Source organism: Mus caroli, chromosome 7 (genome assembly GCF_900094665.2).
Source record: "Mus caroli chromosome 7, CAROLI_EIJ_v1.1, whole genome shotgun sequence".
NCBI lineage: Eukaryota > Metazoa > Chordata > Mammalia > Rodentia > Muridae > Mus > Mus caroli.
The window spans coordinates 101,345,738-101,372,996 of record NC_034576.1 but is presented as its reverse complement, the minus strand read 5'-3'; the positions used below and the strand labels follow the sequence as shown (position 1 = coordinate 101,372,996).

General features: G+C 44.6%; 1 protein-coding gene and 1 long non-coding RNA gene across 2 annotated transcripts; both read left to right on the top strand.

Moving 5' to 3' along the window:
• The first annotated feature begins 32 nt into the window (after nucleotides 1-32).
• LOC115031490 lies at nucleotides 33-23,275 on the top strand. Its single transcript, XR_003837114.1, has 4 exons — nucleotides 33-80; nucleotides 11,877-12,134; nucleotides 12,212-12,455; nucleotides 22,696-23,275. It is a non-coding gene; the product is annotated as an uncharacterized LOC115031490 (long non-coding RNA).
• Nucleotides 59-1,997, top strand: Gvqw3 (GVQW motif containing 3). The gene is given in 2 exon segments (XM_029479194.1): nucleotides 59-764; nucleotides 767-1,997. Coding segments are annotated over 2 exon segments (402 nt in total). The 5' UTR covers nucleotides 59-526; the 3' UTR covers nucleotides 931-1,997.
• Nucleotides 23,276-27,259: the final 3,984 nt, after the last annotated feature.

Below are 27,259 nucleotides of genomic sequence, written 5' to 3'. Positions count from 1 at the left end.
CCCAACCCGCGCAAGGAAGGAATTGCGCATGTGCTGTAGTCTCCCGGGACTTGCGAGCGCAACCCCAGGTTACTCCGGTAGTTTGTTGTGTGCGGGTTCCTGCAGATCCAGGGCAAGCTAGAACGTTACTTCACGGCTGCGTCTGCCCGGCTTGTGTAAAAGTTGTCACGGTTCATGCGTCCATTGCGTGAGTCACCGTAGACTCTTAAAGGCAACAGATTCGGGACGACCCTTGTGACTGCTTTGAAACTCCACTTGCGGGTTGAACGCAAACATGGGTTGTAGAGGATTTAATTTTTACCCGTTTTGCCTTTCGGTTACTCTGTGACCCGGTTAGTGCTAGATTGCTAGCCGCACACCTTGACTAGACGCTAAGGGTAAAAGCTCAGAAAAGCAGTAACTTCCCTGGTGGCTTCCAGAGGGGCAGGAATAGTGCGATGATTAGGCCAGCAGCACCCTAGAGATTTTTACCTCAGGCTTCTCACAGTCCTGGCCTGATAACGTTCCTGTATGGTTTTGTGCCAAAATGAGTGGCCGCTATTTAGAACAAAGAATTAGTATCAAATTTTGCGTAAAATCGAACAAGGCTGCAAGTAAGACCCACCACTTTTGAAAGAAGCGTATGGGGGGTGAAGTGGTGTCGAGGGCTTGAGTATTTGACTGGCACAAAAGGTTTAAAGAAGGGTGGGAAAATGTCCGAGATGATGCATGAAGTAACCGTCCAGTCACCCACAGGACGGATGCAAATATCCAAAAGGTCAAGGACTTTGTGTGAACAAGCAGTTAACAGTGAGAAGGATGGCTGAAGAATTACATTTAGAGAAAGAAACCATTAGATTCGTTCTGAAAGGAAACCTGAACATGAGAAAAATGTCTGTCAAAGCTATAGCAAGTATTTTGAAGGATCAGGCTGAACTTGGGGAAATTTGAGTGTCCATCTGGTCATTCAAAGGAAATTAAGAATGCTAGTTTATAGGTGAGGGAAAAGAGAACAAGTTCTGAGATGTGGAGTTAGCTGCAGCAGAATGCTGATGAGGAAATGTCTCTGCCTGTGTAGAATCCCAGAAGTCGGTCCCCTGCCAGCCACCTTCTGCAGGGAGCATGCTCAGCAAGCACCCACACCGAGGTTGCTCAGGCTTGTTTCACAGCCTGATGTAATGAGCCAGGTAGTGAGAACCTGACCAGGGGAGCTGTCTTCAGCTGCTTTTCATCTGTCTCATGTTCCTCCTTCACACTTGGCAATGTGAATTACTGAACTATGGGGTCCTCTTCCTTGCTGTTCTCCACCATTTTGGAGGGCTGTGGCTGTTGATCTCTGGTTCTAGCTTGTTCTTGATTTCTTTGCCTTAGCAGGTTTGGCTCTCTTCAGTGTCTGCCCCTGTGCTTGTGCTGCTCAGAGGAGCATGCCAGTGAGAAGCAGGCTTGGAGTATTATTTCTTTGCCCAGGGAGTCATACTCTTCTAAGAGGACCCCAAAAGCAGTCTGACAGTTTCAGTCTGTTTCACAGTCAGGGCCTTAGAGGTATGCACAGAAGGCATTGGTATTCGGATTTATTGAGTGGTGTGACCTAGCCCAAATGATTCAGGCTTGGCCACTAATAAGGCATTGGTATTCGGATTTATTGAGTGGTGTGACCTAGCCCAAATGATTCAGGCTTGGCCACTAATACTTACCTCACAGAGTCCCCCCCCCCCCCGACAGGAGAGCTAGGTTTGTTTCATTCTCTTGTGCTTCAGACCACCTTTTTTGGGGGGAGGGGGGGTGTTCCTTCTGCCACAAAAGAAAGATTTGACCCTAGAACATTTTAGCCATAAGACCAGGGCCAAGACTATGACGTCACATGAGGAGATCAGGTGATTCCTTAGCTCCCACATTAAGAGAGTCAGTGTCCGTCCACACACTATATTTATTTACTAACTTAGGTCCCAGTAGTATCAGGTGTGTTTTGAGCATCAACAATGCAAAGCTCTGAAGTGAGATTGCTGGGTGTGGGTGGGGTTTATGGAGGTGTTTTTTTTTTTTTTTTTTTTTTCTTTTTTTGGTTTTTCGAGACAGGGTTTCTCTTCATAGCTCTGGCTGTCCTGGAGCTCACTTTGTAGACCAGGCTGGCCTCGAACTCAGAAANCCGCCTGCCTCTGCCTCCCGAGTGCTGGGATTAAAGGCGTGCGCCACCACGCCCGGCTGGTTTTTTTTTTTTTAAAACTATGTCCATGAAGAAGGGTAAGACAAAGGTCTGTGAGATTAGAGAAGAATTCCCAGGAGGTGATACAGCATGAGGCTTGGAACCCATATAAATAGAAAATGATGACACTTTCAGCTAAAATTGCAGTGTCTAGACAGGAGGGTAATGGGGTTGCAAATGAGTAACACGAAATATTTTGCTTCATCTCTGCCCTTTTATACAAAATATATGAAGTATTAAAGGGGCACCAGGGAGTGAAATGGAGCTGAATCGTGTGTTCTAGGAGACAGCAGATTATGGGGTTGGGACTCTTGGGCAAGATCCTCTCCAGCTAAATTTAGATCCAGGCATGGTGGTACACACCTTTAATCCCAAAAGATTAAGCCAAGTGGATCTCTGAGTTTAAGGCCAGCCTTCGACTGATCAGGCTCTAAGTGAAGAGGAACTTAAATCCGCTTAAATCCAGACTTGGTGGACCATACCTTTTGTTTTGTTTTTTGTTTTTTGTTTTGTTGTTCGAGACAGGGTTTCTCTGTGAAGTCCTGACTGTCCTGGAACTCACTCTGTAGACCAGAACTCAGAAATCCGCCTGCCTCTGCCTCCCAAGTGCTGGAATTACAGGCATGTGCCACCACTGCCCGGCTGGACCACACCTTTAATCCCAGTGTTTAGGAGACAGGCCTGCAGGTCTCTGAGCTCAAAGTTAGTCTAGAGAACAAGTTCCAGGAAAGCCAAGCTTAGGCAGAATGGGAGTTGGAACACAGAAAGCTGGTAATAGAATAAGGGGGAGCCATGTTCCAGTCGCAGCAAGCAACAGAACATGGCAGTTTCAGCCATGTGGCTCTGGCTTTAGAAAAATAGAAGGGACTACGGGGACAATTGATTCTGATTAGCTGGAGCTAAGAAATTAGCAGTGATTAAGTAGAGACCAGTATCAGTGAGGTGATAACTTCTGGGAAGTGTTTTCTTAGAGCACAAAGAAGCTGTGTTCCAGAGATAGCCAAGATTGTACCTTGTGTGGCAGTTGTACTGGGTAATGTGTAAGAGTCACCCTGGTGGTACTGGTTTTGAAGGCATGAAGGGGTCATGAAGAACAGCTGAGACTTGGCACTGTGAGAGGCCATGGGAGGCCATTGGTGAAGGTGTAGCTTCAGTTGTAGTTGATGTCCTAGGACTCAAGGAGTCGTGCAAAGGAGTTTTGGCTTGGCAACATGATCTACCTGAGCTTCCAGTGCTTTGTTGGAGCCCAAAAGGTCTTGTGTGGATCCCAGACATTGAAACAAAAAGCTGTAACATTGAGGATGCCTTGGAGACCTCAAGATGTTTGACGTGCCAGAGCCGTGGGCTATCTGCTGAGGAAAGCTGCTAACGGAGTGGAACCTACCCAGGGGAAAGGAGTTTGTTGCACTCAACAAAGATAAAAAGAGAGTAGGAGATCTGAAGACTGCTACGGTATCAGACATGGAGATGCAGCGTTTGGAGTTTGCCCAGCTGGTTTGCTGTCTTGCTATTGGGATTACAATAAAGTGATTGGATGAATCTCAGAAGAGACTTTGAACTTTTTTTTTTAAGATTTTATTTTTTTATTTATTTTATGTATATGAGTACGCTGTAGCTGTCTTCAGACACACCAGAAGAGGGCATTGGATCCCATTACAGATGGTGGTGAGCCACCATGTGGTTGCTGGGAATTGAACTCAGGACCTCTGGAAGAGCAGTCAGATCTCCTAACCATTGAGCCATCTCTACAGTGACTTTGAACTTTTAACATTGTTGAGCTGCTATAGACTATGGGGACTCTGGAAATTGGTATAAATGTATTTTGTATTATGCTGTGTTTAGCTGTGGCCCTTATAGCCTCATATGTTTGAACAAGTCTATGGGGGCCAGGGAGTGAAATGTGAAGATTTGTATGTGCTTGGCCCAGGGAGTGACCCTATTAGGAGGTGTGGCCTTTAGCAGATGTGTAAGTGTGGGTGTGGGCTTAAGACCCTAACCCTACCTGCCTGGAAGTCAGTCTTCCACTAACAGCCTTCAGATGAAGATGGAGAACTCTCAGCTTCTGCACCATGCCTGCCTTGATGCTACCATGTCCCCGCCTTGATAATGGACTAAACCTATAAGCCAGCCCCAATTAAATGTTGGCCTTTTTAAGACTTGCCTTGGTCATGGTGTCTGTTCACAGCAGTAAAACTCTAAGACACTCAGCAGTAGTCAAACAGCAGCAGGATGTCTCAGGTTTGGGGGAAGAGGAATTACCGCCCTAACTTGGTCAGAGCAAAGCACTTTGAAATGGCTGTACACCGTCACTGAACCCGACAGAGATCTTAGTGACCTAGGTGGCAGAAGAGTTCCCACCTAACATCTGAAGTGCCTGCCTGCTGTCCTGTCCTGGACCTTACTTCACAGCTGTCTTAGGTTCCTAATCCTGTACACTCAGATCCGGCCATGATCCCATATCTCAGTGTTTTCTCAGTGCCCTGCAGACACTCATTTTATTCTTGTCTAGCTTGCTTTTGGTTCTCAGATTCCCTGTTGTTTGTTTTCTGATTCTGGGCCACCCTTCCAGGTGTGTCTGCTTTGGGACTTTGGTATGAAGATCCTTGAGGTTTTGGTACGCATTTCCACTCACACAACTCTCTCTGATTTTTGGGCCCGTGTTCCTGCCCATGACTTAAGCTGTGGTCCAGTTGGAGCAGAGAGTTCTTCAGCCCTGGCTCTAAATTGTCTTCCTGTAATTCAAGAAATGGGATAGGGAGGGATGGAATAGAGGCTAATGTCCAAGCCCTGCTACCATTAGCAAGCCCAGTATAATCAGTATTACCAGTTTCTCAAGGCTTGGTTACCTCTAGAACCTGAGTTAGGAAGCCTTTCCAAATCTTAACATCTATATAACAACTCTATTTTTCCCTACTGTGAGGTCAGTGGGGCCTGGCTGGCTGTGGCTGTCAACAGAGCTGGCCATCTGCATACCTTGACTCATCCTCAAGCTTGCTAATGTGTGGCTTCCCAATTGACCTTACTCCCCACCCTCACCTCCACACCTATTCCATGTAGTTTCCTGTGCCTCTGCTAACAGTCTAGGAGGAATAGGTCCTGTCCAGGAAAGATCACCTCATCTTGCTTCATATGCTCCCCAAAATAAAGACCAAAGTCTCACCTGTTTACCAAATTTGTGACTTGGAAAAAAAAAAAAAACAAAAAACACAAAGATGGTAGTCTCCTAAATTTTGTCCCTGTCTGAGTGATTGAAATGACAACATCAAGATGAGCGTAGTATATGCCTGCAGTCCCAGCACTAGGAGGCTAAGGCAGAAGTGTAGGTTCAAATCCATCCTGGGCAACATAGTAAAGACCCTATTTCAAAAAAGAAGAGGAAAAAGGAAGCTCTCTCATTTGGGAAGAAAGGTTGTAGACCTACATCCTGCTTTCTAGAGTGTTCTTTCAGATCCATTTCCTGTCCTCAGTCCACATTTGCTGTGGAGCTGCCTGGAAGAATCTGGATGGAAAACGACTTGAAGACACTTAATAAAGGAGCAGAGTGCTGTTGAGGAGCTGCCACTGTGCTGCACACACTGCTCAGACTGCCTGCTGTTTCCAGATGTGCCGCCAGCAGGTCTCGCTAGGCTCTGGGGACAGCGTCCCAGGTCCCAGGTTTCTCAATGAGCAAGAGCCTGTTTTAGCTTTCGAACTGTGTGCCTGCTCACACTGCAGTCTCCAGGTGAAGCTTCAGTTTGATCAGCCCTCCTCAACTTTCTAGGCTTTTGCATCTTATCCTAGGCAGCCATGCATTGTTCTGTGATCTCTGCCTTGTCTGATCCTAGTAAGGTGGTACCGTTTGCTTGTATCACACTTCACCCCGTAATAATATCTACAAGCACATCTGATGGGGGCCCTTCCAAGGATCCACTTGGGCCTAGTGCAGTTGTCAGCAGACTGTGTATAGGAAACACTATATTTTGTGAGCCATCCAGTTTCTTAGTACAAAAGCAGACAGAGCTCATATGGAAACATGAGTGTGGCTGCGTTCCAGTGAAACTATAAATGGATCTTGGAATTGGAATTTCATAGTTTTCATAAAATATTTTGATTTCTTCCCCCAGTCATTTTTAAATTAAAAAAAATTTTTTTTTAAATGGGGACCAGAGGCAAAGAGTGGTAAACCACATTAACCTGTGGGCCATAGTTTGCATGTCCCTGTCTAGTGAACATAAAGTATGTATAGAAGAATGACAGGTGAGTGATTGTTTTCCATTAATAACACTGTCCATGCCAAGTCAGTCTGGCATCGTCTCACAACTTACTCTATAGAAAATATGGCACATTGGAATGAGTGTGAGGCCAAGAGAACACAGGCGTGGCCACATACAGATTCACAAAATGAATTTTATTTTTTTTCACTAAAAATTGTATTAAACAAACTACCATCTACATCATTCCTGTGGTTTATCTCAAAACCTATTTGGCAATTCTGAAAGTGATGTCATGTTGCAATGAGCAGTTAAGGAAGAGAACTTTAGTCATTCCAGAAATGCCTTGACCGTGGGCAGCGTTTGAATACATTGATGTCATCACCTATTAAAGCATGTGCTATAGAGGTGACAGGATTTCACCACAGTATATTTTTTGCAAGCATATTAAAAAAAAAAAAACCCAACTGTTTAAGTACTTGTGACCAGTGCTAGAGTGTGTCCTTTTAGATGAGTCTGTTTGTATTTATCCTAAATAGAGCTTTACTGTGTTGCCTTCAATGGAACTGTTTTTCCATTGCTGTGGTAAACTTTCAGGATTGAGCAGACCTTTATAAGACTGTTTGATCAGAAAGTCAGTGTTTCCCAGGATCCAGAAGTGACCAAACCCTATGGCAGCCGTCTGAAAGGAGATTCTGTGTTAATTCACTCAGCAGATGTGTACTGAATAGTCCATATGCCAGGCACTGTCCTACAAGTGCAACACAGCAGTGGACAGAAGCACTCCCAGCCTTGGATTTGGCCAATGACATCTGATTGTCTTCCTGTTGACCTCTGCTGTCTCGTGTGCTCACACTAACTCACTGTTAACTGCATACCTGGAGATAGAGATGACCCTTGCCATAGGCCTCTGTGCCAGAAGTCACTGTGCCTCTCCAGCTTCATTAATAACCCAAGGACTGGATGTTCCACTTAAATTTTATTATCCTTTACATAGATCCATATTGGTAGAAAAAAACCATGCTGGCAGCGTTGGAAGTGTAAATTGGCAACAGCTTTCTGAAAGGCAACTTGGCAGTATCTGTGGGGAGCTTTAGAAATGTTTGGGTCCCCTGATCCTCAAGTCCACTTCTGGGACTGTGTCCTAAGGAAACAGTCTAAAATACGGGCAGAATTTATGCTTAATAATCTGAAAGTCTAACAGCAGAAATTGGTTAAATAAATTACAGTCTGACTATAATAGGCTAGTATGCAGTCATGCTAATGAAGAGTATTCAACAGCTTAGTGGAAATGCTTGTGATGTTTAAAAAGATAAAAATTATATGCATAAATTTTAAAAAGCTGGGGTGTTTTGTTTTTTAAAGATTTATTTATTTAATGTGTGTGAGTGCTCTGTCTGCCTGTACACCTATGTACCAGAAGAGGGCATTAGATCCCATTACAGATGGTCATGAGCCACCGTGTGGTTGCTGGGAATTGGACTCCAGATCTCTGGAAGAGCAGCCAGTGCTCCTAACAGCTGACCTATCTCTCCAGGACCCCCCACCCCTGCCAAGTTTTTAAATGCCTAGAAAGGATTTGTCAACTCTTGAGTTGTTGATGTTTATATATCTTTGTTTATATGTTTTAAAAATATTTTCTCTAAAATTAGTACAATTAGAATAGCACCAAAACTTAGCAGCTGAGAGATTGAGGTTCCACCACTAGTTTGGTTCATGAATAATTAACTGGCTTGGTCACATGGAGGCTGCATGGTATTGTATTGGCAGCCAGAGTGGGACAGAAAGGAAAAGGACCCATATCCTAAAAGATTGTGATTGAGACCTCTCAAAAAGCCAATGTGGTTATGAAGACACAAGTGGCACATTTCTAGTATGTGGCCCTAGGGAGGAGAAAAGGAGACTTTCTGGAAAGTCTTTGAGCCTTCCTCAGAGCTTTAGTGCTAAGAATAGCTTTCAGTGTGCTATTAATATTAAGTCTGCTGGCACCCTTAGGACATGCAGGTAGCATGGCTTTGAGCTGTAATATTTGTTTTGCATTGAGGAGACTACATGTAAAACATAAGACATGTAACATTGTGACTTAAAGAACTCTTGACATTCAAAAGTGTCACTTCATTGTTGTCTGGAATTACTGTACATGATTATGTTGGGTTTTTTTGTTTGTTTATGTTGTATTTGTTAAGATTTATTTTTAATTATTTGGGGATGGGTGGTTATGTGCATATGGGTACCTGTGGTGGGCAAGGTGCAGTGCAGAAAGGAAGGTCAGATTCCCTGGAGCCGGAGTTGTGAACTGCATGCGGTGGATGCTGGGAACAGAACTCAGGTTCCTTGCAAGAGCTGCAAGCACTCTTCACCAGTGAGCTGTCTCTTCATCCCCTATGCTGTAGAGTTTTAAGTGACAACAAACTATGTAGCTAATGTCTCCCCAGAAATGAAACTAAAATGTGCACTTTGCCATTGCTTCAGTAAAGTGAAAATATTTGATGTATCACCTTAGTAAGCTTCCAAGCCCGTAAATGAGTACACCACATAAACCGCTGTGATTTAGCGGTGCTCGGGTTATAGGTTCCATGAACTGGACGAGTTCCTCGGTGTCTAAGTGTTATTCCTGCTGTGGCTCAGGCTTTGCTTCTGGCTCCTCAGCTGGCCCTGGACTGAATGGTGTATCTGCACCCAGAGTACCCGAGTTACTCGTTCGTAAGGGGAAGAATACCATAGACCTTGTGCATTGTCCATTTCTCCCATTCAACAAATACTCCGTGCTTATACGAGCCTGACACTGTTCTAGACAGATATGGTAATACACAAAAAAATATGTGTGCACATCCATTTAAGTGAGGGAAATGAGTCAAAAGTAGAGCACCTTTGTGGTTAGGAGATGCGACTCTTAGGCTGACTAGCACGAGGCGCAGGGCAGAAGGCCTGGCATGTAGCTCAGTGCTCCATTGTCTTACAGCTCCTAGGTACTCTACACCACAGTAGAAAAGCAGCAAAAAGTGTGACCCATTCATTACCGCATTCAGTCTCTGACTAGTTAGTACCTAAGCCACTTTTATCAAGACAAATTCTTACACGTTGTGTGATTCTGACTGTACTTCTAGAGTGACAGATGAATCCAGGTGGGACCCAAGTCCCTAAAGGTGACCTTTTCTGGAGCTAGTTGTTAAGAGTCTTTATATGGAGCTAGATGGCAGATGTTAGGTCCACAAACTCGGTGTTGTTGTCCTGTAAGCACTACCTGTACAATCATTTTAACAGTTGTCCTTTTTAGGAAAAACCACACTCTAGACACTGGGGAAGCAAGCAGTACTTAAAATGCTAGAAGAATTGACTACAGTGTTATGGGAAACAAGGGTGACAAAAAGCCAGGAAAAAAGATTTTAACATGTGCTTTGTTGATATTTTTGCTTGTTGAAATTTAGAAAGTTGAGAAATACAGAAATAGTCAGAAGTTTGCCCCTGGCACTGGAGGCCTTCATCAGCCCCATATCTGCCTCAGTTTCCTCCCTCCCAATTATCTAACAAAGAGCCACTTACTGAATCTCTTTGGGATTGGCCTGTAGACACAGACATAGCCCTTGCCCTTGGCTACTGACTAGCATTGTGGGATGAAGGAAAATGACCAACTCTGGAAGGTATACCCACTGTGGTTCTTGCCTTAGCAGACTAATCTTTCCCAGAATAAAATTATAAGTACCCAATTTTTATAATACAGAAAATAGAAAGTTAGAATTGCTACATTTAAAGTAATTGTATAAATAAGAAAATGGATGTGAGAAGGCAGAGTGCACAGTGAAATGATAATTGTTAAGCTCATGCCATTACTAGTTCCTCTTAAGTAGTGCAGCCCCCAAGCGTTGGCCACAAGGAACTGGTTTGAAATATTTCCTTCTGGAAGAAACTAGACATAGGTCTCACTTAAAGAAAGTGGTGCTGATGAGACGGCTCATCAGGTAAAGCCAAGCCTGATGACCTGAGTTCAGTCCCTGGATCCAGGGATACTCCCATGATGGAAACAAAGATCCAACACCCACAATGTATCCTCTGACTCTATGTGTGGGCCATAGCATAAGCATGACTCTACACACACAGGGAGGGGGGCTAAAAGAACCTAATAAGCAACTTCAGAATTAAAGCCCAGATTAGATGAGCAATAGGCCCAGGGAGATTGGACAACTTCTTGAATCACACACCTGCTTGATGGCAGAGCTAGGATGATAAAGGAGCCCAAACTTATCTAACTCAAGCCAAGCCAGTGAGGTGATTTTTGTTTTGTTCTGTTTTGTTTTTAAACTATTGTGCCCTTGGTAATAATTCTTTTACTGAAATGTTTGTTCTTAAGGTACCTTGCATTGAATGTCTAATAAGAATGATCGTAGACAGTTTTTAAGGAATATGGTCACCACCCAGAACATCGTACAAATGTTTCCCACATTCCTCTGGGTGTCCAGGGCCCCAGTCCTTTCACAGATGTGTATTTAGGAGGACATGCTGGCATTCTGTCATCTGCCTTTTCCATAGGTCTTCCCAAGTTGTGTGTTGCATTTTTGTGGTTTTAATATTTCTCATGGACATGCCCATGAAAAATTTAAAACCTGGGCACATAAATCTTATAAAGTGGCACTTATCTCTTCAGTGCTGGCTCATTTTTCCATGTTAGTATTTATGACACAGTATGTGAAGTCATGAATACAGTCACATAATTTGAGCTTTTATTCCCTAAACACCAACATTGTATTTCTGCAGGTTCTAAAAATTCTTAACACTTCACTTAGAAACCCCACTATAGCTTGCCACAATGTTTCCATAGTAACACTTTCCAAACAGAAAAACAGGAAGCGGAGAGAGGGTGGGGGATGATAGTATCAGAACACATGGGTTGGTGTCTGGGCAGTCCGTGGAGTGAATTCTCTGCTCTAGTTAGAAGGCTCCTGAGTAGGGTGACCGGCCAGCTTACCACAGGGATTTGGGATGCGGAGTTCAATGTCTCCCTCAGTCACTGTCTTGGTTTTTGAGGCAGGGTCTCTCACTGATCCTGGAGGTCACTGATCGGCTCCGGGAGATTGGCCTTTGACTGTGACTGTCCTGGAGCTCATAATGTAGACCAGGCTAGCCTCAAATTCACAGAGATCTGCCTGCCTCTGCCCCTCTGAATTCTGGAATTAAAGGTGTGTGCCACCATACCTGGCTTGCGTACTATTTTAAAATTACATTCTCTCTCTCTCTCTCTCTCTCTGTGTGTGTGTGTGTGTGTGTGTATACATATACCCTACAGTATGCATGTGAAGTTCAGAAGACAGCTTATGAAAGTAGGTTCTCTTCCTTTACCATATGATTCCTGGAGACCAAACACATGTTGTCAGGTCTGACAAGCACCTCTGTACCAGAGCCATATAGCTGACCCTAGACATACTATTTTTATTGTAACTATAAATATCACTTTTATAATTATACATTTATGCATAATAAACACTAAAATTACTTTTTTTCTTTTTTAGAAAAATACACATTTTATGACAGGAAAAGTGATCTGCCTCCAAGGAGCTGATGACTCAATGGGAAGCATGAGATACATACACAAATAAGTGTCTTACACAGCAATAAGGATGATAATGGAAATTTTACCCAGTGTGGGTGGAAGGATCAACTCTGCCTGGGAGAGCTGTTCTTTGGTAAAAAGAGGTGACATTCGCACAGGCTCATAAAGATGACTAGAGTTCTCTGGGGCTTTGTAAATGGAAAAGCACGGTATAAATGTAAGTTGGTCCTTGGCCTTCGTTATTGCTGTCGAGGCTTACCTCATATAAAGCTCTCTTTCTTGTCTCTTTCCCAGGCTCCCCAAAGCCCAGGATCCCTGGGCCAGGAAACAGTCACAGTTAAGCGGTCACACGTCAGTGCTGTAGCAAGTGAACTGAGGCGCATCCAGAAGATGCAGATTCAGACCCAGAGGCTGTAAAATCACCTGGGAGCCGAGCCAGGAAGCCTTGGAGTGGGAAGCAGCCCCCCACCCTTGCCCATCCCAGTGCCACCCCGTGGAAAGGCCTCCATCCTGATTAATGTGGACATCTATACCTGGGGTATGGTAAAAACGAAGAACTAAGAGTGTCACACGTCAGTCTGTGATTTACCCCGACAGGAAATGACGAGTTGGATGTCTTAGGGCCTCCAGACAGGGTGGAGTGTAGAGCAGAGTATGAGTCAGGGGACAGGATGGAGGCGACGGATGATACATTCTAGATTAACATTTTCTAGCATCAAGTCCTCCTGGTCCCCTCCCTGGGGTCCCCATCATGTCACACTTCTCTGCCTTCCGGGAGGCGATTGGAGGCCTTCTAATAATCCTCACTTGAATTCCTCTGTGGAGAAATGGTCAGAACATCCTGTGTCGATGACAGGACATATTCGCCCCTGATTACCGTGTGTCTTTGTTACTTCCTTAAACACATACAGGACACTCAAAATATGTTCATGTTCTAAATGTAAAAATGAAGGAAACGATGGCCACGACCTCACACTCCCATGGACTGGACTGGGTATTTTGTTTGTTTGTTTGGTTGGTTTTTTTTTAGTATTTTGTTTTTGTTTTGGTATTTGTTTTGTTTTTGTTTTGCTTCAAGACAAGATTTCTCTATGTAGTTCCAGGCTGTCCTGGAACTCACTCTGGAGACCAGGCTGGCCTTGAACTCACAGAGATCCACCTGTCCCTGCCTCCCAGTGCTGAGACTGAAGGTGTCTGCACTATTCTCAGCTTTATTTGGTTTTTGAGACATAGTCTCCTGTTCTCAGGTTGGCCTCAAACTTTCCAAATAGCTGAGGCGGATTCTTACTTCTTTTTTTCCCCCAGTTTTTAAAAATGTACTTCTAGTTTATGTACGTATTTGCCCTCATGTATGTATGTGCACCATGCTTGTCTGGTCCCAGCAGAAGCCAGAAGAATTCATCAGATCCCCTAGAGCTGGAGTCATGGCTCCTCACGAGCTGCCACACAGGTGCTGGGAACTGACCTCAGATCCTCTACAAGAGCGGCACTTGCTCTTAACGGCTGAGCCATCTCTTCAGCCCTCGGAGCCACTGATCTCTTGATCTCTTACCTCTGCCTTCTACGTTCTGAAATTACAGACATACTCCACTAAGCCTAGCTGGATCAATAACTTTTGCTATGAGAAATATAGAATTAAATTTAAAAATAAGAAAATATCAGCTCATAAATTCCAAGAAGGAAACAGTGGGCTACTATTTTTATTTCTGTGTTAGGGTTCAAATCCAGGACCCTAGGGAACGTTAGACAAATATTCCTGGTGTTTGAGCTGCTAGTCTCTTCTCTTAAAGATGTACTACTTCTAAATACAACTACCAAGGGCTAAGTTTTTAGCATGGGAACCTTTGGGAACCCAAAGACTCCAGCCATAGCAGAAGAGCACCATGTGTCATGTATGGGTGCCTTTCCTTCTTTGAAATGACAATATTCTCACATATCAACTTTGGCGCATGCATCACCTCTTCAGGAAAATCTATCCTGCTTTCCCAGGTAAAATGCCCTTCTTTTTAACTCCTTGTTAACCCTGTATAGACTTGTGTCTGAAGCCTGTAATAATTTGCCATTATTTTTACTGACTGGCTGATTTTGAGACTGTCCCAGTGTGGTCTCACACCTACCTCATGTTAGCCTTGAACTTGAATCTTCCTGTCTTATGATGGTGCTGGAATTACAGGCACCACCACCATGCTCACCTTGCTTTACTTACTATGCTAGGTCACCACTATTCTCCAGCAGGCAGCAGTCTCATTCAAGGGTGGCCTGAGGGTCCCATGTGTCTTAGTTACAATTTCCATTGCTGTAAAGAGACACCATGACCAAAACATAAGGAAAATATTTACTTGGGGCTCGCTCCCAGCCTCAGAGGTTTATTCCATCCTTAGCATGGAAGGAAGCATGGCAGCGTGCAAACAGACATGGAGCTGGAGCTGAGGATTAACATCTTATCCACAGGCAGCAGGAGGAGCTGCCTCACACTGGAGGAAGCTGGAGCATAGGGAACCTCAGAGCCCACCCCCACAGTGACACACTTCCTCCAGCAAGGCCACACCTCCTAATACGGCTGCTGTCTATGGGCCAAGCTTTCAAACACATGCATCTATGGGAGCCAAACCTATTCAGAGTATCACATTGCACTCTCTGCTCCCCATAGGCTTGTAGCTATAACATAAGGCAAAGTGCATTTAGTCTAACTTCACAAGTCCCCATAGTCTGTCACAGTCTCAACAAATGTTTCAAAGTCTAAAGTTCAAAGCCTCTTCTGAGATTCATGGAATCTCTTAACTGATAATCCCCTATAGAATCAAAAAGCATATCACATACTTCTAACATATCATGGCACAGGATATACATTACTGTTCCAAAATGAAGGAAAGGAAGCATAGAGAAGAAATACTGGACCAAAGCAAGACTGAAAATCACCAGGGCAAACTCCAAACTGCATCTCCATGTTTGACGTCGTAATGCTCTGCAGATCTCCCAACTCCTTTCAGCGTTTTTGACTCCAGCACACTTCTTTTCCTTGGGCTGGTTTTACTCTCTGTTAGCAGCTTTCTTCAGCAGTTATCCCATGGCTCTGACATCTCTAACATCTTGAGGTCTCCAAGATAATCCAGGTTTTACCTTCACAACTTCATGCCTCTTCAAGACTTCTCTAGGCCTTCATGCCTAGCTGCAGCAGGTTTCCTTAGTCTCCGAGGGAAATTCCATAACCCTTTTCACTCAGTGGCCTCTCTAGACCTCTAAGCAGGGACACCCCTGGCACATTTCTGGCCTCAGCACCTTTCCTAAGTCACAGAGGGAAATTCCACCCTTGATTCTAAAGCCACATGGCAGAAGCTGCCACATTCTGCTGCTTGCTGGGGCCCTCACTTAGTCCCCTTGTTCAATTGCATGTTCCCCAGCTTTCTGTTTTCCATGGTTTCCTTCACTGCTTATGGTTGACTGTTCTGGAACTTGTCCTGTAGACTGACCTTGAACTCAGAGATCTGCATGCCTGTCTCCTGAGTGCTGGGATTACAGGTGCATACCACCATGCCTGAACACAGGCTTTCTTTACTTCTTTTTCATTATAGATCTTTGTAAGCATGACCACTATGCCTCAAGATCTGTGTATATGGATCCAAATCAAAAGCCTGTGTCTTCCAGCCTCAAGATTCAGATCAAAGGCATGTTGCTTTCCTGCCTCAAGATCCTGATCAGGTGTACACTCCAGTTCTGATTTGTAGTTCATCACAGATACAGTCAAATTGACAACTGAGAATAGCCATCACAATTATCCATTGTCAACACAATTGACAGTCATACCTCCTTGTGTCTAAATAAAAACAAGAACCAGGACATAATAATGCATAGCATGATATAACCCTCCTATAACCACAGACACACTGTAAATTTAGGCTAAGGTGGCAGTGTCCTTTGGGGAGCAACCTTTTCACAAGGTGGAAGCTTACTTAGCTGAGTGAGATCTTGCCCTGAGGTTACCACTTCCTTAATTCCATTTAACATCTTTAATCTGTTTTTCTCCTTGAACATAGGATTTAGCTCTACTCCACTTCCTAGTGCCCTTTTGATCCTTGGGCCATACATTTTTGATCAAAATACTCTTCTTAAGAGTGAACCACAGAACAGAGTCAATGCTTAGCTGTTTTGGGATTTCTTTTGTCAAAGCAATGAATCTAAATCTCTTCGTCATAGCTTTAAGCAGACTCTTCGTATAAGGGCAAAAAGCAACCACATTCTTCACCAAAATGTCACAAGGACAATCTCTAGGCAACATACTAAAGTTCTTCTCCTCTGAAACCTCATGAGCCAGACTCCCACAGTTCAAGTCACCCTCAGCACCACTGTCTTCCATGCTTTTACTAGTATGGCCCATTGAGCTATGCTTAAAGCATTCCAATACTTTTCTAACCCCAAATCCTAAAATCACATTCCTTCAAACAAAAACATGGTCAAGCCTATCAGAGCAAATCCCCCAGTCCCTGGTATGAACTTTTGTCTTAGGGTTTCCATTGCTGTGAAGAGATACTATGGCCAAGGCAATTGTTATAAGGAAAACATTTCATTTCATTGGTACTGATTTACAGTTTCAGAAGTAGTCCGTTATCATCATAGCAGAAAGCATGGCAGCATGTAGGTACACATAGTGCTGAAGAAGGAGCTCAGAGTTCTTGGCCCACAGGCAGTAAGGAGGAACTGTCAAACACTGACTGGAGCTTGAGCACAAGAGACAACAAAGCCCATCCCCCACAGTGACAGTGACACACTTCCTCCACACTGATTTCAGTAAGGCCACATCTACTCTAACAAGGCCATACTTCCTAATAGTGCCACTCTCTATGGGCCAAGCATGAACCAATGGGGGACAAACCTATGCAAACCACCACACCATATAAGTGTCCAGAACAGAGGCTAGCATAGGACCCCTGATCAGTGCTTATTTATTTCAGGAATAAACATAGAACTCTTATCAGAACTTTACTGGTGATAATTTTATTTTAGATTGATTTATTTAATTTTATACATGCATGGGTGCTTTACCTCTTGCATGCATGTGCGTGGTATGTGTGCCTGGTAATCACGGAGATCAGAAGAAAGCACCAGATCCACTAGAACTGGGGTTATGGGTGGTTGTAAGACATGGGAGTGCTAGAAACTGAACCCAGGTCTTGTGAAGAACAGCAAGTGCTCTTAACTATTGAGCCATATCTCCAACTCCCTGGTGTGTGATAGTTTGTATATGCTTGGCCCTGGAAGTGGCACTATTAGGAGGTATGGCCTTGTTGGAGTAGGTGTGTCACTGTAGACATGGGCTTAAGACCCTCATCCTAGCTGCCTGGAAGCCAGTATTCTGCTAGCAGCATTCAGATGAAGATGTAGACCTCTCAGCTACTCCTGAATCATGCCTGCCTAGATGCTGCCATGCTCTCGTCTTGATGGACTAAACCTGTAAGCCAGCCCCCAATTAAATGTCCTTTATAAGACTTGCCTTGGTCATGGTATCTTTTCAAAGCAGTAAAACCCTATCTAAGGCATGGTGCTTATTTAATTTAGACCTGATCCGTGCTGAGCCTTGTGCTATGTTCTTTCCAGCCTGCTAACTCTCAAGGTCTTCACAATTACCATGTGCAGAACCACATAATATACTGTCATTAAAACTCAGTCAAAGGAAGGTCATAAATACAAATGAGATATTTCTTTAAATTCTTTTTGCTTTTATTTGTTTATGTTTATGGATTATGAGTGTGTGCCTGCATGTAGCGGGAATCGGATTCCCTAGAACCAGAGTTACAGATGGGTATGAGCTACCATGAATTGAACCTGAGTCTTCTGGAAGAGCAGCAGTGCTCTTAGCAGCTGTGCCATCTCTCAGCCATCTGAGATTGGTTTTTAACAGGTAAAGTGTTTTGAGATGTGTGTTTCTTCTCTAGTTATGTGTATGCATATTTGTCTGTGTTATATATGCATATGTGCAGGCACCCAAGGAGGCCAGGAACTAGTTCCCCTGGCTCTAGAGCTACAGGGGGCCCGAGCTTCACAGTGTGGGTTCTGGGAATAGAACTCTTGTCTTGTTGAGACAAGAGCAGCAAGTGCTCTCATCTGCTAAGCTATCTCTCCTGTCTCCCAAAGCTAAGATTTAAACCCAAATCCTCCTGAAACCATATTCTGATGCTTTGACTTCTATGTGATTCAATGCTACTAGCTACACATCAGTTTCTTTTGTGGACCCACCATCTTTTCTCCCACCACTCCCTCTCTGTTTGACTCCATGCCCTATTTTCTATGGTACCAGAACAGTGCTTGCTATGTGGGATGTGTCTTTTTTTTTCTTTTTTTCTTTCTTTTCTTTTGGTTTTCTTTTTTCTTCCTTCCTTCCTTCCTTCCTTCCTTCCTTCCTTCCTTCCTTCCTTCCTTTTCTTCCTTCCTTCCTTCCTTCCTTCCTTCCTTCCTTCCTTTCTTTCTTCCTTCCTTCTTTCCTTCATTCCTTCCTTTCTCTCTCTCTCTCTCTCTTTCTTTCTTTCTTTTTTCTTTTTCTTTTTTTCTTTTTTTTTTTTTTTTTTGAGACAGGGGCTCACTATGTAGCCATGGCTGGTCTGGAACTAACTTTGTAAATCAGGCTGACCTTAAAATTCAGAGACTACTTGCTTCTGCTTCTGGAGTGCTGGGATTAAAGTAGTACACCATAATACCAGACAGCATCTCACTAGATGCTGAGACTAAAGGCATGTACCTCCATGCTTGGCTCACTCCATGTAGCTTACTTAAATCTCAAAAGATTTTTGTTTGTTTGTTTTTGGTTTTTGAGACAGGATTTCTCTGTGTAGCCCTGGCTGTCCTGGAACTCACTCTGTAGACCAGGCTGGCCTCGAACTCAGTAATCCGCCTGCCTCTGCCTCCCAAGTGCTGGGATTAAAGGCGTGTGCCACCACTGCCCAGCTCTCTAAAGAACCGAAGAGTACATACTTCTGACTTTGGTTCATAGGCTAGTGAGGGGCTGGAGGCAGGGCTCTTTTGAGGGTGTGCACCTTCCCAGTTATCTCCAGGCATCTTTAGGATGAGGAGACCTGAGGATGTTCTCAGTGCTACCTAACTTGTAGATCTTACATCTTTTGCTCAGCTGTATGGCTCAGTAGACAGGCATGCGAGCAAGTCGGGCAGAGGGGAACATGCCTGCTTTCCAGTGAGTTGGGAGAATGAGGTTAGGTTTTGATTCAGATAATTATTTGTGTTTTCTGGGTCTGCATGGTCGATAAATATCCAACGAGCAGTGATGCTGCCCCTCATCTTTCATTGCTTTATGAGACCTCGGGGAAAGAAAGCATAACATCCTGCCTTCCCATAAGTCCCCTGGCCGCTACCCTGGCACCGATTAAAGACATGTCTATGTGATTAATCAAAACCCGATGTGGAAGAACTCTGGCGCTGCCCCTCTGAGGTGCTGCCGCTCCATACACAGTAGTTCCGCAGCTTCAGTGGTGCAGCCAGCACATAGGGGCTTTTGATGAACTTGCTATGCCTGCCCCAAGTGTTAACTATGTCATCTGACATGACTAATGAGGCTCTGGATTTGATCTGTGTAGAGCGGCCCTGCCGTCTAGAGGAGGCTGGGGTTCCACAGCCAGCCTGGGAAAGGCTGCAGTGTTGGCTACACACCTCCTCATGTCAGCTGAAGTCTGGGAGGCCTCTAGTGTTGGAGCTAGGAGTTGTCCACCAGGAGAGGGAGAGCAATGCTGTGCCCTGCCCTGGACTGGATGCGACTTCTAGCTCAGCCTTTGTTTACAGAGATGAAAACCAAGACCCAGTAAAAGTGAGGGGCTTGCCAGAGGCCTGAGCTTTGGACAGAGAAATAAAGGAGGGGACACAGGTAAACATGTATGATGTCAATGACTGGGATCCAGTGCAAATGCACCTATGAAGGGTTCCGGTCTAGCCTGCTGTCCTTTCTTAGCAAAGTGTTATGGGAGTGGGCTAGGTAGAGCCTCTGTGACCCCCATAGTTCCAGGGAAGGGGGTGTGAAGTCAACAGAGCTGGGTTTGAGACAATTTAATATTCAGCAGATTGCTTTTTTTTTTTTTTTTTTATCTGAGCTTTTGTTTCCTCAGCCATACACTGCTTCCCGGCATAGTTCCTGGAGCCTTGTGAGACTTGGCAGTGTTAATGGGTGTGAAAGAGTAAGCGCCTGCGGGTGTCAATTACTACTCCTGTCATTGCCCCCTCTCAGGAGCGCTGGCAGAGCTCTGCAGAATATGGATCCACAGGTACCTTTAGCTCTCTTCCTTTTCCTGCTTCTCCCAGAATGCACAGGAAAGCGAGGGACATAAAACCAACTGGTCACTTGCCTAAAATCTCAATAGCTTTCCCAGAAAGCCCATGACCTATAAAGAGAAAGAACACGCCCATTTAGTGTCATTCCACACAGTGATTGAGCGCATACCACATGCCAGACATTGGCCACGCTGTGTAGGGAATCAGAGTTGGATAAAACATGTTCCTTGGCCACCTTGAGATGCCCGCCACTCAGTGAAGGGACCAGACATGGACATAAATAACTATAATATATGGCAGAAAAAAAATACGAATCAAGAGCTTTTGGAGAAAGAGGAAGGAGGGGTGATTTATTCCCCAAAAGGAGGCTGGAAAAAGGAGTGTGAACTATGTGGCAGGAGGAAAGGGATTAACCTTGTTGGTAGTGCTCACCGAACACTCACGGTATCCTGCTTTCTACCCATAGTCCCATATAAACTGTCCATGGCGGTGTGTACCCATAGTCCCAACTACTGTTGGATGGAAGCAGGAAAATTAGGAGCTGAAAGCCAGCCTGAGTTCCATAAAACCCTGCATCAAAATAAAGAAAACAACAACAGTATGAGGCATTATTGTCCAGGCAGGGGTTAGCTGTGTCAAAAACCACAAGAAAGAGCACTGCAGGTACAGGGAAGGGTGTGAGGATGGACAGCATCTGGAAAGGGTTGGAAACTCACTCACAACACCCAGATAAACTTCAGGTAGTTGGTGTTTCAGTGTCTGCTGGCTCAGGTCACCTTGGCCCCTGTCCTTCAATAAGAATCTTGTACAGGCCTTTCCTCTAGCAGGGCCACACTAGAGCCCCAGCCAGGAAGAGCCAGCAACAAATGACCAGGGAGCAGCAATCCCCATCAGGTGTAAAAACCCCTAGGGAGGTGCTAGGCACAACTGAATTTCCCTGCCCAGGTCAGAACTTCTCACTGGCTGTGGCAACCATTAGAGCCGAATCATCCCAGCCTGGACCACATGGTAGCCTTTTCTCCTCTCTCTGTCTAGAAGCAGCTGCTTTTACAAGTGCTGCTGTCAGGATAGCTCTGCTTCCAGACTCAGGGCTAACGCTTGACTCCAGACATACCATATAGGAACTCATGGGTTCCCAGTCTTTCTATGAATTGTTCTTATTGTACAAATAACACAAAATTAAGAAAGAAAACTCAAACCATGAATGAAAGAAGAGCAGCCACTCACTTGTGTGTGTGTGTGTGTTATTCTTTGCCCTCCACCATCTGGGAATAGCCTGTGGCACTCACACACACTCTATGTTCTCTTCTTACTGCCCAGCTCATATCAGTGGCTTCTCCTAGTTTTCTGTCCACTGCTAACCACACAGGTTTCTTCCCTGAGACAGAACTAACATGCCAGAACCACACCAGGTATGATGATGGTACATTTTTATAATCCCACCACTTAGGAAGCTGAAGCAGGAGGATGGCTAGGTTGAAGCTAGCCTAAGCTGTGTAGTGGGGCACTGCCTCAATAAAATAAAATAAAGCATAATATGAAGCTAGAAGAGGGATATGAAAGAGTGGCCTGGAAGAAAATGGGGTAGTCATAAAGTAGGTTACGTGTATGAAACCCTCCAAGAATAGACAGATATATTAAAGAGACTTCCCATAGATATGCTATGGTTTGGATGTGACAGGCCTCCCCCCAAATACCCACTAATTTCTTGAACTTATTGGTCTAGCTGGTAGTCCTATTTTGTCAGATGCTGGAAACCTTAGTAAGTGGACCTAGATAAAAAAAAAAAAGTCAATATGCTAGGGTTCTTTGGGGAGCTGGTCCATGGCCTCGTATCTCTTTGCTTCCTGCCCATCAGGAGGTGAAAGGCTTCCTCCTTCCCATGTTCCCATGGTCGTCCTGTTCAGCCTCACCTCAGCTCCTAAGGGAGCCAGTTGACCACAGACTGAAAATAACCTGTTTCTCTCTTGACACTGTTTTAAGGAATTTGGTAACAACCATGGAAAGGTCACAGACATACGCAATCTTCAGTGATGACAACGTTATGTCACAGAAGCAAAACATTGCTGTGCCTTCACACTAACTTGAGTTAGGATCTCAGCTTCTCTTTTCTGAGGTCAGCTGTTTCTAGGCAGATCGTGCCATCTCTTGGAGCCTCTGAGCCTTATTTGTAAGATGAGAATAGTATTAATACCACCATAGTGGGATTGCTGTGTCATCGTGACATCAGAAAGGGAGTTTGGGGGTGGATGGGAGTGGGGAGGGTAGGAACTGGAGTGATGACTCAGTGCTTAAGAGCAGTCAGTCACTGCTCTTAGAGGACCCCTGTCCAGTTCCCTCCACCCACTTCTGGCAGCTTACAACTTCTAACTTAACTCTTCTAACTTCAACCTCACAGGATCTCACGCCCTCTTCTGGCCTGCACCAGCACTGCACTCATGCTCGCACATACACATAGTTAAAAATTGAATCTCCTAGGTGCTCCTCGCTCGCTCACATTGTCTTCTCTCCAGCTTCAGCCAGTGCCCTGCCTGAACCTTAGCCTGGTCGTGCTGCCTGTTGGCCTCTCCCACTCACTGCAGCCATACACTTCCGAGTTTCCTACACGTCACCTCTACCCCAAGCTCTGCCTCTGCTGTCCAATCATCAACTTGCAGCTACGCTCAGGGATCACGTGGACAGGTGAGTTTGATGTTAGCCAGAATAAGCCGGAACACCTGACCAAGCCTGACAGACGCCTAGGGATTGAATAAAGGCCTGAACCTACTTGTTGGCTGTGATCTGGGTCTCAAGCCCAATGAGAAGTCACCGATGCTACTTGCAGACATTCTGGAAGCATAATGATTTTGCTAGTCCTGCTTGCATCCTGGAGTTTGTTATGGACAAAGAAGACCTCATAAGGAAATCTGCCTCGCTGGAACTGTGCCTACGAACAGTAAAATTCCCCTTGGTGGGCTTTTTAAGCCTTTATTGCCATTGGTATTAGATGGAAGCAATCACATGGAAATGTTTTATTTGAGCAAAATTGCCTTTGAGAATCAGACCATGTAATAGTAAGTTGGACTTTAATAAAAGGAAAATGAGTTTGAATGGAAAAACACCCTCTAATTGGAAGTGCTCTGTGAATGGGAACTGCCCTTGGTAGGACTGAGAGTCCCCCAGGGTTTTTTCCTTCTTGCCTGACTTGAACTTTTCTTCTCACCACCAAGCTCAGCAGATCTCCTGCGTCAGTCTGCCTAAACTCTGACTGCCTTACCGCTCATAGTCACTGATAAACGTGCTGCCTCTCACTGAAGTAGTCCCTGATGGAACCTGTGTTGTTTCCAATAATGGTGCAGGAAATGCCTTAGTGAACTGGCCCAGCAGTTAAGAGTGTTTGCTGTTCTTGCACAGAACACTGTGTCCTGTTCCCAGCACCCATGCTGAGCAGCTCATAACTGCCTGTAACCAGCTCTAGGAGATCTGACATCCTTATCCATACTTAACAGGCACTCGCATGCACCTGCCAACACATATACACAGAATTTAAAAATATTTCCTTAAAAAAGCAATATCTTAAGCCCAGTCATTGCCAGGGGCTCCAGAACTCTGCCCACAAGGCCAGCATATGTTAAGCTGTCAGCCTTTGCCAATCCCCAAAACTCTATAGTTTCTTTGGGGCTCTTCCTTTGGCTCCTGCAGAAGGCTTTATATTAGCTTTGCCTGCTACATCCACCTGTCCAGGGAATCCTATTTGGATACCACCCAGGGCTCCTTTAGGCCCAGGAGCTGATATCCAGCCTATCTCACCTCTCATATATCAAGTTCTGTCCCTTCATGTCCCTCCTGCCCAGCAGGCCCAAGTGCAAGACTTCATCAGGACACAGAACCCTGGGAAGGGTGATAGTATCTTAGAAGGTAAATACTTTCAGTGGTTATTCTTATAATATTTAAATACTGTTTAATGACTTAACCCAAAATGTGATCTAATTATAGATCTAATTATATTGAAAGATGGAGGAGAAGGTGGTATCAGAAGATACTGTTCAAAGTAAGTAAATAATGTTTGAACTTAAAATTAAAGAATAGGTATATCTCATTTGGAAAATGAAATTATATACCAAAATAGAGCTGAAGAAATCAAAAAGTGGTTCTTGTCTCTGAGAAGCAAAGCTTAGCTTGGAGAAGGATAGTGGGAGCCTTCTATTTATTATTATTATTTTATAAGCCTTAGAATTTGACAGTTGGAAAGTATTATCATTATTACTATTATTTATTTTAGGAAACTGCTGCAGGAATCCTGATGTGAGGTGATGGCCAAAGGGAATGATTAAAACAGAGCTGATGAGAACTAAAGTTATTTAAGAGATTGTATTAGTTATTTTTCTCATGGCTGTGATTACATACCCTGATAAAATGGAGGAAGAGTGGTTAATTTATTCCAGTTTATAGTTCTACAGAGTATAGTCCATCACTGAGAGGAAGGCATGCCAACAGGAGCAGGAGGCGTCTAGTCAGTCACACCTCACCCACAGTCAGGCAGCAGGAAGCAGTGAATGCCTGTGCTCTTCTTCTAGGACCAGACCCAAGCCCATGAGATGATGCTACCCACATTTAAGGTTGGCCTTCCTACTTCAGTTAACCCAATTGAAATAAATCTCCACACCACCCACCCTGAAACATGCCCAGAGTCTCCTTTGATGGCAATTCCAAATCCCATCAAATTGACAATCAATATTAACCTCCACAGAGATTAATTGATAAACCAGGTGGGGCAAAAAGATAATGGAAGATGAAAAGCAAGAGGTATGGAAACTGGTGCACATGGCTGGGGTTAGGGGGAACTGCCCCTCAGTGAGGATTTGAACACCAAGAGTCCCTCTAAGCACCACACACAGCAAGAATGACTAACCCTCCTTGCGAGGACTGGAGGGGAGTTCATGGAGGGAGGGTGTCTGAACGGACTTTTGGAGAAAGTAGAAACGTTCCCAGTTCCACAGAGCTGAGATAAGGTGAGTGGCGCTTAACCGAAGGGAATTTGTGGAAAGGTCAGCAGAGAGGATAGGAAGTATGGAGGCACAGAGTGTGTGAGCACGCTGCTGTGGAGGGAGGGGAGGCAGCTGGTCTGAGGAGTCTGGGAGCTTGGGAGGCATGAGAGGAGAGGATGAGAGTTGGAAACGCCGCCGTTTTTACACAAGAGTGTGTAAATAGATCCCAGAGGCAGGTAATTAATGCAGCCCAGCTGCTCCTCCCTCTTGACCTGGTGGTCCCAGCTTCCTGAAGGAGCCATGAAGAGGATTCTAACCCCTCTGAAGGGTCCTTTTCAAGAGACTGTTTCTGACAGGTAAGTTGTAGAACATAAGATCAGCAATATACACCAAGATCATCTTTGTTTGTTTAGAGACGGTGTTATTATGTAACCTTGGCTGGCATGGAACTTGCTCTGTAGACAGGCTGACCTCAAATTCTTAGAGATCCATCTGCCTCTGTATCCTGAGTGCTGGAATTAAAAGTGTATCTCGGGTACTTTACCTGCTGAATCCTGCAAGTTCTAAGATATGGAATCAGGGATACTCAGGGAGCTTTGGCTAGCTACTAACTAACTAGACAAAGCTAGTCCAGCTGTTTAACTAGCAGTCCCATGGCATGGATTATGTCTATATAAACGCAGTTCTTAGTCAAGCTGTGTGGGGCTGTGTGATTTCCCTTCTATTCTTGTTTGGATTTTGTTTTTTCCTGGAGGTGATTATGCCTTGTTTTCTTTTGCTTGGTTTCTATGTACCCATCACTAAATCTTTTTTTGGCCCCTTTGACAGGACAATGCGCTTGACTGAATCTGTCAGATACTTTATTATGGCCAGTTATATTGCAAATACTGTGCTGTGCTGGCTCCGGGGGACTCACCTAGGAACAAGACAGACATGATTCCTTCTTTCCCTGAGTTTCTGGTGTAGTGAGGGGTAACGTACAAAGCAAAGCCTTCCTTTGGTATCCATGAGCAATTGGTTCTAGAACACCCCCCTCCTTCAGCAGACACTCAGACCCACAGATGCTAAGATCACTTACTTAATATGGAATAATATTTACACATCATCCCATACACTCTGGGTCCTATCTAGAGTGCTTCCATGCCTGCCACAATACAAGTGCAGTGTAAACAGTTATACTGTACTGGTTAGGGACTAAGGACATGAAGATCATGTCTGTATACTTTCAGTGCAGACGTAACTTTGTTTCCTGTCTATTTTCAATCCTTGATTGGCTGGACCCCATAGGGGTGGAAATTATAAACCTACAATGTGAGTGAAAACAGAGACCACGTCTGTCTTGTTCATAGCTGAATTCCCAGTACCAGCCTTGCATATGACTGGAGATGATAAATTGCCCAACAGCTTTGGTCACCGTGTTGTTCTGTCAAGGGACCAACTGTAATTGTAATTAAATGTTATAATGAGAGAATGTGTGGGTCCTCTGGGGACGCGTAGCAGAAACCCCTCACCCAGGGAGACAGGAAAGAGTGCATAATTGAGGAGTAGATGGAAACAATTTACTCCTGCAATCCAGTTATCAAGTACCACTCTGAATGCAGAGGATACAGCACTCAGCAACCCTAGGCAGCAAGCTGCTTGCCTTTCTGGAGCTTGCATTCTAGCGAGGGGAGAAGGAAAATAAACATAGAAGATGATTTCCAATAGAAACAAAACCAATAAAATTAACAGTGGTGTCGTGGGGACGGGTGAGCAGGAAGTGCGGCATGAGGCTATTTTAGGCATTATTGGTCATGGAATGTCTTCCTGATAATGCTGAACATGCGCTCTGAGACATGGAAGCAGGTAGCCCCATGAAGAGAAAGGAACCCGGAATGCAAGATCCTCTGGAGGCAGAGCACAGTGAAAAGAACATTAAGGGCCAAGGTAAGTGGTAGTGGCTAGCACTGAGGAAATGGACATAAGCTCCAAGTTGCCTGTCCTACAGTGTCACTGGTAAGCCCCTCCACTGTAGGCTATTTGTCCACTTATTGTAAGACAGCTCGTGAGGCCCCATCCATCCCAGAGGAGGTACTGGCAGTTAATTGCTAGGTGTTGGGTGGCGCAGAGG